Source organism: Musca autumnalis, unplaced genomic scaffold (genome assembly GCF_047663935.1).
Source record: "Musca autumnalis isolate F117 unplaced genomic scaffold, ASM4766393v1 scaffold_2, whole genome shotgun sequence".
In the NCBI taxonomy this organism is placed as follows: Eukaryota; Metazoa; Arthropoda; class Insecta; order Diptera; family Muscidae; genus Musca; species Musca autumnalis.
Genome location: NW_027411755.1, coordinates 76238915 through 76250191, shown reverse-complemented (window position 1 = coordinate 76250191; position 11277 = coordinate 76238915). Strand labels below are relative to the sequence as shown.

The window sequence follows — 11277 nt, the reverse complement described above, 5'->3', positions numbered from 1 at the left end:
ATCGAGTGGATTTCGTAAAAGTAAACCAAGCATAACCCGAATGTTGGAAAATACATTTTTACCTAACAATGTTTTTTCCAAAAATTTTGTTATTTACATTTGTATTTTTACCTGTTTCAATAATTTTGGTTTAAAGCCTTTACCTAATTAACTGCGTGTTACGTGTGCGTTCAAAAATACAAAAACAAAATACATGTATTTGTTGTTGTTTTCAATTTGAAATACATGTATTTTGTTTTTGTATTTTTGAACGCACACGCAACACGCAGTTAATTAGGTTAAGGCTTAACAATTTATACCTACATGCATTCAACAATCATAACATGTATGTAAAATCGTACTTGTTTGTTACACTTCTTACAATATTACGAAAAAATGCAACCCTACAAGTACGAAAATGGTGATGCATGCATCAAAAGTCGCAGCGTGTGTACAAGGCCAAAGAAACATAAAAAAAATCAATTTTCGTCTTTTATTTCACAGTTTTTAATTTAGTTTTGTCAGCTTTCGACTTCTTCTTCTGTTTATCGTCTATTTGTGAAATAATCGTCAAACAAAAGTCGAAAAATCAGTTCTGCCACTTTTTACCTGCAGAAATTTTGCTGGTAGCCTGTGGTAGAAGAGAAAGCCATTTTCGCTCTCTCTCCACTCTCACTCTCTTAAAAATTGCTTTCAGTTTTGCCACTTTTCGGGGTTAAGGAACGCTTTGCAGGTTAAAAATGGTAACAAATGGGAAAAATGGTAACCTCAGGTAAGTAAAGGAACACAGCTTTTATGTTGTTGTTGTTGGAGAAATCGTTTTAATGTCCTTTTTCCACCCCATTCGTAAGTTTAATATTCCTTGTCTTCCTCATTCTAAATAAATTCATCAGCTGATTTCGTTTTCTCATGTCTCATTCTGCATACACAGTTTTGTTTTGGTTACTCATTTTTATTGGGAATTTTCTTGTTCGTCTTCAATTAACCAAAGTAAACTAAAAGATATCAAACCAATGTCAACCAATGTCCAATGTGACTACCTGCCAGAAAGATCCCTCATTAAAGTAAGAACAACTGACTTTTTAATAAAGAACATTCAGTCATTCAGTGGAGCAGACAACAAAACAATATGGATGTTTGTATTGTGTGTTTGGAAACCAATGAAGACGTATTATCACGTCTCAAAGCTGGATCTATGGAATGGAACAAGTATAATGTGCAAAAAGTTATAGAGAAGCATTTATGGTGGTGGTATTTCAATGTAATGGATAAGGAAATTAATTCCAAGTGGATATGTAATGAATGCTGGTCACAGATATCTTCCTTTCACAAATTCTTTCTACGTGTCCAAAAATCGCACTATTTCTTTAGTTCCTTATGCAAAAAGGAATACGGCTATGTAACAGAGACCAAACCTGAAGACGAAGAATATGCTACGACGACAAAAGCATTAATGGCCAAGTCATGTCTCAACGAGGACTTAGTACCTTTGGCAAAGCGAAGAAAAGACGTAGACTGTGCCACAATTAATACATCAATGATGTTGGTAAAAACTGAAGAAGGCATAAAAATGGAGGAACAATTTGATATGGAATTCAATGTGTCTACTAGTGCACACATTGATGATTCTGAGGAACAAAATGATAATAAGAAATTCGATAATGATTGGCAAAACGATGAAAGTATGGAGACTTCAGGTGATGATATTAAAGAAATCAATGTATATAAACAAAGAAAGAAATATGTACCTAAAAAAGTAAGAAAACAAAAATCTCCTGCAGAGGTATCTCAAGCTAAACTATTAAAAGAATATGACGAATTCATATCTCAAAATCATGAGCTGTCTTGCGGTTTGTGTGATGTATCTCTCAAAGACTTCCATCATTTAAACATTCACTTTCGCAGTGAACATAATGGGCATAATACCAAGCCATACATATTGTGCTGCGGCAAGAAATTTTCTAGACGACCACAATTTGTGGATCACTTACATTTGCACAAAGATACTAATTATTTCAAATGTGAACATTGTGGAAAAGTTTTCCCAAACCGTCGCTGCTTAACAACCCACATATTATTTCATGATGAAGACCGTAAGCCTGCATTTAAATGCGATGAATGTGGAAAGGTTTTCTTAAGAAAAGGTAATTACATTATCAACATTTATTTAAGAACTAAGATTAATCAAAAATATTGATTTTAGGTACGTTACAAAAGCACCAACTTATACATGTGCCCGAAGAGCAAAGACATTTTCAATGCACCAAATGCCAAAAGAAATTTGCTACCGAAAGTCTAAGAACTCAACACATTAAAGAAATACATTTTTATGTTAGACTAATCTGTGATACATGTGGCAAATCTTTTCGTGATAGACAATGTTTTCGAAGACATATAGCCCAGCATAATGGAATATCAATCCCAAGCTTTGAGTGCGATATTTGTGGCATAAAAGTCACAAGTATGTATGGTCTTAATCGTCACAAAAAATATCAGCATACCGAAGAAAATATGCAAGAACAAATTTGTCCCTACTGTTCCAAGGTATCGCCAAATATTGCCGCACTTAAAGATCACATACATTATTCTCATACTATGCAACGGAAGCATGCATGCCATTTGTGTGAAAAAGCTTTTAAACGCCCAAAGGAATTAAAGGAACACATAAGTACCCATACAGGTGAAGCTCTTTACACTTGTCCACATTGTCCGCGAACATTTATATGTAGTGCCAACATGCATAAGCATAGAAAGAATGAACATCCCCTAGAGTGGTATGAGACTCGTATGAAACGTTTAAGTTCTATGAAATTACCAACTGATGTACCACAACAGTAATAGCTACGGAAGAAAACACATATTAAGAACTCTGAACATGCTTCAGAAGTTCCACAATGCAGAACATGTATAAAAAATAAACATGTATATAAAATAAAATTGAGAAAATATATGCCTACCATCAAAGTTCGTTCTTTATTGTCTACGAAGAAGAACAAGATAGCCTTCGACCAGCTTTTCCGCGAATGTACAGTATTTTTTGCTTACCTGCACAATCAAAAATTGCACGACTTCTTGTGCAGCAATCCCCAAAATGCAGGAAGCTTAAATTCGCTTACATGCCCAACAAGGCCGATATCTTCAATATTACTTAAGTGCATATCGCTCATTTACTCAAAGAGTGACACATCTCGAAAAATCAATTTTCGAGAAAAACGCGTTTTAAGTTGGCGATTGAAATTTGACTTCCCAACTTAAAAGGATTATTACACTAAAACTAAAATAACTACTTGGACCACACTTTGCAACCAGATATCAGTGCTAAATTTCTGTGCATGATCAAGCATGATTTGAAGTGTTTTAGTGCTTCATAAACTCAAAAAACTTTTCTGTTGAAATATGCGAAACTCGTAGCAAATGAGTTGTAACTCGTCGAGTTTTAGAGATATCAGCATGAAAATTTGACACAAGATAAAGTAGAAGTCGTAGAAAAAATAGAAATTGCTAACTCAGAAAACGCATTTTTTGAGTTATGCCACTCTTTGAGTAAATGAGCGATATGATGTGCAGCTATAAGCAATGTTGAAATAATAAAGTTAGAGATATTTCAAGTTCGGGAGAGAAAACGTTCCACTTTTTTACAATTCATTATCTTTTCTTGTATTGTATTTGTTTTGCACACTTCTTATCAAAAAAAAAAAAAATACAAAATCAGAGTGATTGAATTTTATCCTTGTTTTGAGTTCGGAAAAAATTTAAAATTTTTTCTTGTGCAGATATATGTAAATTTTACAACCAAATTGAAGTAAAATCGCCAAAATGTTGATGCAGCTATGCCGAAAATTCAGCTATTGAATGTTCACTAAGACATAATATCTTGAACGGTATCTAGAGAATAGTTGCCTATAAACAGATTTTTGGTCAGGTAACGCCAAAATGCAGCTATGAATGATGCAGGTAACCAGAAATTACTGTATTTTAACCCTAAAGGTGTCAACAGAATGAAATACGCCGCTCTTTCACGCTGAGTTTCATGTAAAAGATTAAAGGCCAAGTACTCCTAATTCAAATGCTGCCTAATTAATTTGAATTAGGTAGTACTTGTCAATTTGTAGGAGAGAGAGGTGAGGCAAATGGTAACCCTTTGCCTCTCTAACCGACAAACTGACAATTGCCGCAAGGAAAATCGCCTAATGTAAGTCCCAATTTACATTGGGCGAGTTTACTTGCGGCAATTGTCATTTTGTAGGAGAGAGAGGTGAGGCATATGGTAACCCTTTGCCTCTCAGCACCCTCTCTCACCTACAAACTGACAATTGCCGCAAGTAAACTCCCCTAATGTAAATTGGGACTAAATATGGACTTAAAGGCCTCTGCACATACGGCGCGTTGAGCTTTGCGTTACAACAACCACATGTAAACTTCAAGAACAAACTTGGCATCACTTACACATTTTTCATGTGGTTGTTGTTTTCAACGCGCGTGTATTTGGCCCATTAGTGTGGTCCGAGAATTTCCCAGGGAATATGCAACTGTAAAGATGTGAACAGAATGAAATTCGTCGCTTACTTCACGCTTAGTTTCATGTAAACGATTAAAGACTAAAGGCCTGCGTACATAAGCTGCTTTGCCTGATTGCCTTGCTTTGCTGCTTCAATAAAAAAATAAAAGAACAAAGAAGGCCGACCCAATTTCCAACTGATGGCAACCCAGTTCGAAATTTCGTCTTTATTCTATTATTTTTATTACTCCCAATTTACATTAGGCGAGTTTACTTGCGGCAATTGTCATTTTGTGGGTGAGAGAGGGTGTTGGGAGGCAAAGGGTTACCATATACCTCACCTCTCTCTCCATCAAACTGACAATTGCCGCAAGTAAACTCGCCTAATGTAAATTGGGACTTTCGTCAGAAATGAAGCAGGTAAGCAAGGCAATCAGGCAAAGCAGCTTATGTACGCAGGCCTTTACCCCCAGTTTTTGTAAAAAATTTTATTGTTCTCACACGAATTGTCAAATTTTATAGATCGATTTACTCGCCTTAACGCAAATGTGGAACGCTGATTTTTGAATGAGGAATTCTTAGCTATATAGGGAACGTATCTTCGAAGAATTAGGTCTGTATGTCATCTAGGGGCTGAGCTATCGTTGCCCAAATTATTACGAATATAGACGAACGAACAAAAAATAGTTACAAAAACAGGGAGTAAGTACTACCTAATTCAAATGCCGCCTATTCATTTGAATTGGTCTTTATTCTTTTAAGCATAGTACACACGGTCCAACAAAACTGACAGTCAACGTACTTTTACAGCATTTTTCTGGCAAATAAAAACTTTTTGTTAGCTAAAAATGATTGAAATACAACATTTAAGGTATAATTTAGTGATTAGGAAAGTAATTATTCAGCTAGACTTTGATATTAACGAAATTGACCTCGATGACTGTCAGTTTTGTTGGACCGTGTGTACTATGCTTTACATGAAATTGAGCATGAAGTAAGCGACGAATTTCATTGTGTTTGCACCTTAACTTCCCGTGAAAACGTTATATGCCTACATCCCTATTTTACATGGCAGAACTACCAGGTAGTGGTATCACACCAGCTGAACGAATATGAAAAGTCAAATCCCTTTATAAAAAAATTATTTTTGTTGTAATTTCCCCAACAACATAAAGAAAGTTTTGACATAACATATTCAAAATTTTACGATGTCACTACCTGGGTAATTGTGCCATGCTATTTTATGTTGTTGTTGTTGGATAAATCGTTTTAAATTCCCTTTTTCCACCTCATTCGTAAGTTTAATATTCCTTGTCTTCCTTATTCTAAACAAATTCATAAGCTGATTTCGTTTTCTCATGTCTCATTCTACATAGACAGTTTTGTTTTGGTTACTCATTTTTATCGGTAATTTTCTTGTTCGTCTTCAATGAATTCCAATTCACCAAAGTAAACTAAAAGATATCAAACCAATGTCAACCAATGTCCAATGTGCCTACCTGCCAGAAAGATCCCTGCATTAAAGTAAGAACAATTGACTTTTTAATAAAGAACATTCAGTGGAGCATACAACAAAACCAATATGGATGTTTGTATTGTGTGCTTGGAAACCAATGAAGACGTATTATCACGTCTCAAAGCTGGATCTATGGAATGGAACAAGTATCATGTGCAACGAGTTATTGAGAAGCATTTATGGTGGTGGCATTTCAATGTAATGGATAAGGAGATTAATTCCAAGTGGATATGTAATGAATGTTGGTCACGGTTATGGTCCTTTCATACATTTTTCGTACGTGTACAAAAATCGCACAGTTTGTTTAATACCTTGCAATCCAATGGAATCAAGGCGGTAACATTACAAAGTCCAGAAACAGTAACCAAATTAGAAGACGAGGATGATAACTTAATGGCAGAAGCTTCTCTAAATGAAGACTTGATACCATTAGCAAAACGTAAAAGAGGTAGGCCCCGAATACAAAAAGATGCCATAGATTATATGGCAATTGATAGTTCATTGGTCATAGTGAAAAATGAAGTTGATACTGTCGAAAATGAACAACCAATTGCCAACGAAACCGTGCGTGATGCTGATAATGACGGTGATGAAGGAGAGCAAAGTGATAATAAGGAATATGCAGCAAATGATTACCAAGATTGCGACAGTAGTGATAATAAAATGTCCTCCGATGATGAGGATGATAACAGCGAAACCAAACCATTAAAGCGAACGAAAAAAACGGAACCGAAACCTGCAAGAAAAAAGAAGAAATCTGCAGATGGATCCGCGGTACAACTAACTAAGAAATACGATGAATTTATAGCACAAAATCATGAATTGTTTTGTAGTCTATGCCACATACCCTTACAAGACTTTAATATTTTAATAATTCACTTTCGAGATATGCACAATACAAAACCATATGCGATGTGCTGTGATAAAAAGTTTTATAAGCGAGCTGTATTTGTAGATCATTTGCATGTCCACAAAGACCCAAATTATTTTAAGTGTGAACATTGTGGAAAAGTTTTCGCCAATCGGCGCTGTTTGAAAAATCATTTGGAATGGCATGATGAATCTGGCAAGCCTAGATTTAATTGCAGCGAATGTGGAAAGGACTTCTTCAGAAGAGGTAAAAACCATGGAAACCACATCATTATTGTAACTTTTTAAATTAAAATCGTCATTTATAGGTAGCTTGGAGAAACATCGGCTTCTTCATGTCCCCGAAGAGCAGAGACAATTCCAGTGCAATGAATGTGAAAAGAAATTCGCCTCGGAAAGTTTAAGAACACAGCACATTAAAGTAACACATTTGTATGTTAAACTAATCTGTGATATCTGCGGCAAAGCTTTTCGCGAAAGACATGCTTTTGAAAGGCATTTAGCCGAACATACTGGAGGGCCAACTCCAAATATTGAATGTGATATATGTGGAATGAAGTTGACAAGTATCTATGGTCTGAATCGCCATAAACGACTACGCCACACCGAGGAAAATATGCAGGAACAAATTTGCCCATATTGTTCCAAGGTGTCGCCAAATATTGCGGCTCATAAAAGTCACATACAATATTCTCATACTATGCAACGACGACATGCGTGCCACTTATGTGAAAAAGCTTTTAGACGTCCCAAAGAGTTAAAAGAGCATTTAAGCACTCATACCGGCGAAGCTCTTTATACTTGTCCTTATTGTCCGCGAACATTTATATCCAATGCTAACATGCACAAACATCGAAAGAATGAACATCCCAAAGAATGGCAAGAGGCACGAATGAAACGTTTAAGTTCTATGAAAGTACCAGTAAGTGGGATAATGCCAGCTAGTACTGTTGTCGAGGCGAATTTAGAATAAGGTATTAGTTTAAAATATATGTTAGTTTATTATCAATTGTATTCGTATCTAGATTATGTAAATTTGTATCTATGCTGTAAATAAAAAAAATTAAGTAATTTTAGAATTTAAATTAGAGATTTTGACTGCATATACACAGGCCAAGAAAGTATGCGTTCACCTTACTACTTTTCAAAAGTTATACTAATAGGCATGTCACAGATTCCGATCGGAATGGTTTCAATTCCGTAATTTTATTTCGATCGTTTTTATTTTAGGTTCTCCAGATTTCGATCGATTTGGTGAATTCCGAAAATCTTATTTTTAGTATAAATATGGCAACTTTACAGCTAAACCTAAATAACGACGGGACGTACACAAATATTTCACCAGCCTACCAAAACAACGCTCTCTGAGCGTCCGTATTACCCAAATACGTTGAGTCCCAAATCACATTAAAAACACAAAATCCGCGACCGAAACTTACTTAAATATTTTCATTTGTAAAACAAATAATTTTCCTTTGAAATAAATTCTATTTCATGTTTTGTTGGGCTTTTGTTTTTAAAATACAAAACACACACACATATAAACAATAACGTTCTGTCAATGTTAAACTTTTTCAAATTACAAAAAGTAAACGCTCGACGTATTTCGGTAGTTCTCATAAGAATACATGTGTTCTACTTTTTTCACCACACACGCCCTGGGCATGGTGCAAGAAACAAGGTGATACAATAATACCAACTGATGTCTTCATTTGCTGTCAAAACAAAACTTTAATTAAAAATAAATAATAAATATTTCGCTTCCATAAAGAATATCTGTGTGCAACATCTTTATTTAAGCTTCGCGAAGAATATTTTACCGTTTTCGTCTAGCTTTTGTGAATATATTGTGACAGCAAATGAAGACTACGGTCTGAATTCGCCTATTGGATCACCTTGTTAAATTCGCCTTGGCCCTGGGCATGGTACAAATACACAGGTAGCCGCATCGGCAATTGTTGGTAACATAAGGTGTCAAAATTTGACATCAATTCAATGCAGTTGACACATTATGTTACCATCAGCTGGCATGATAATGCTACCTGTATTATTGTACCATGGCCCTAGGTATACGTCTGTATCATGGCAGAACTACCAGGTAGTGGTATCACACCAGCTGATCGAATATGAAAAGTCAAATCCCTTTATAAAAAAATTATTTTTGTTGTAATTTCCCCAACAACATAAAGAAAGTTTTGACATAACATATTCAAAATTTTACGATGCTACTACCTGGGTAATTGTGCCATGGTCTGTATATAGCAGCGACGACCACAGAAATACAACCAAAGCGAAGACATGTATGAACGTATGAGTGAAAAAAGCAACAACCACATTATGTTTTTGTTTGTTTTCACTCATTTACACTGTACGTGAGAGAGAGAAGCAAATGCAAAAACAACTCAGTGGGCGCCCTCACTATACGATCTAAAGGGCTGTTTACACCATCTATCAATGTCATATGAGCTGTCATTTCTTTCACCCATTCGACATTCTCTATGTTTGTCAAAATTGACGTCATCCATACAACTTTCAATTTGTGCGTTCATACCTACAAGTGTTATTTTCGTATGACATAACCTATAAATATAAAAACAGCTGTTTTTGTCATTGTTTACATTTATTGTTGAGTTACAAATTTGCGCAAATTTTTAATTTTGGTTGATGGAAAATGAATATCTAGCATGTTTGTTGTGGTAGAATAGGTTTTTGGGGTTATAGAGGCATTCATGTTTTGCCACAAAGCAATGATTTCCAACACTGCTCCTTTCGACCAATCGATCTGAAAATAACATTATAAACACCCTTTATTTACTTTTCTAAATACTTAAGTATACATAACTTTCCATTTTCTTTTTTAAAAGATTTTGTTTTTCAATTTTTTTTTAGAATGCCAGAAAACAGCTGATAAATTTATGTTTACATACGAGAATGCCGTATCAAATAGAGCGCTCCCTAAATGAAAAATTTACATATGAGTTGCCAAATCATTTTGATAGATGAAAATTTTCATAGTGGTCACACTATGTGTACAACATTCGCAGGTAGAAAATTTGACATCTCATACGACATTGATAGATGGTGTAAACAACCCTTAAGCAAAGAAGCTCGTCCCTGTAGTGCGATTCTCTAACTCATTTTCTGAGTTACCGACAAATATCGGTAAAATTAAAACGCAAAATTATGAATGAAAAGTTCAAATAAAAGTTGACAACACTGTTGCTGTCGGTAGAACTTTACGACTACTTTTTTTGGTCGCTAACTTACCGAAAAAACGTGTTAATTGCCGAAATTATAATCATTTTAATTTTACCGATTTTTGTCGGTAACTCAAAAAATGTGTTAGAGAATCGCACTACTGGTATATGTATAGCATGGTACAAATACACAGGTAGCCGCATCTGCAATTGTTGGTAACATATGGCGTCAAAATTTGACATTAACTCTGTTCCTTTACGTGCAAGAATCTTCAAGTTTTACAACTTTTTACTCGAAAAGCGTTCCTTTACTTCAGACACCATACAATTCATATGGAACCAGATTACAACTTTTGCCGGTTTTACCACTTTCAAAAGTAAAGGAACAGACCAATTAATTCAATGCAGTTGACACATTATGTTACCATCAGCTGGCATGATAATGCTACCTGTATTATTGTACCATGGGTATGTATGGGTCTTATAGCCCGTTTCCACGGTACGTCGTTCGTTCTCTATTCGTTGTTCGACCCATAACTACGAATAAATTACTTATTTCCCCACACAAAATTCTATGAACGAACGACGATTTTTCTACGTTGTTCGATTGGAAATACTCTCTGAACGATGAATAAGTATGTCCCATCCCTAACAAATGAGAGAATTTATCGAAAAAAATAATTATGACATGTCTAAATTCAAAATTGAAAAATTTGTTGAAAACACAAAAATTTTTATAAAACAGGAAAAAGATGAATGAAAAATAATGAACTAGACATTTTATATAGATGCAGAAGGAAGATGATTGTGTTTCCTTCTTAATTCCACACACATTTCTTGTCCATTAGTTCAAAATCGAGTAAAAAAATCAGAAACAAAAACGAAACAAATAACTGAAAGTCTGTATGCACAAACATTGTTTTGACATGTCTCTCTCTTTTTAATTTTCAAAATAGAAACATATAAAAGTATATTGAAAATACAAAATTTATGAATTTACAGAATTTATGGAAAAAATGAATGATATGTGTGAAGTTAAATATAGAAGATACATTTGAAGGAAAGTCTATTGCTTTCCCTATTCATTTAATGTATATTTTATGTGTTTTCGGTTCAAATTTTCGTGAAAACAAGGAAACAAAAATGAAGGACATTTTTTTATGTTTCTGTTAATTACGAATGGTGTCGTGGAAACGGGTTAATTCGTGTACGTCGTT

At 34.8% G+C, this 11277-nt stretch overlaps 2 protein-coding genes across 4 annotated transcripts; both read left to right on the top strand.

The window, feature by feature from the left end:
* The first annotated feature begins 421 nt into the window (after nt 1-421).
* Nucleotides 422-2943, top strand: LOC141394108 (transcription factor grauzone-like). 2 transcript variants are annotated; one of them, XM_073968008.1, is made up of 3 exons: nt 422-751; nt 911-2123; nt 2183-2943. In XM_073968008.1, exons 2-3 carry the CDS (start codon nt 1109-1111, stop codon nt 2815-2817), a joined length of 1650 nt encoding a protein of 549 aa, XP_073824109.1. In that variant the 5' UTR covers nt 422-751; nt 911-1108; the 3' UTR covers nt 2818-2943. The 2 variants fall into 2 exon arrangements, with proteins under 2 accessions (XP_073824109.1, XP_073824110.1); XM_073968009.1 differs by having other exon boundaries at nt 579-751; nt 971-2123.
* Nucleotides 2944-5471: 2528 nt separating this feature from the next.
* Nucleotides 5472-7948, top strand: LOC141392834 (transcription factor grauzone-like). 2 transcript variants are annotated; one of them, XM_073965809.1, is made up of 3 exons: nt 5472-5772; nt 5854-7110; nt 7172-7948. In XM_073965809.1, the coding sequence occupies exons 2-3, from the start codon at nt 6060-6062 to the stop codon at nt 7834-7836; spliced, it is 1716 nt and encodes a 571-aa protein (XP_073821910.1). In that variant the 5' UTR covers nt 5472-5772; nt 5854-6059; the 3' UTR covers nt 7837-7948. The 2 variants fall into 2 exon arrangements, with proteins under 2 accessions (XP_073821910.1, XP_073821909.1); XM_073965808.1 differs by lacking the exon at nt 5472-5772 and having other exon boundaries at nt 5828-7110.
* Nucleotides 7949-11277: the final 3329 nt, after the last annotated feature.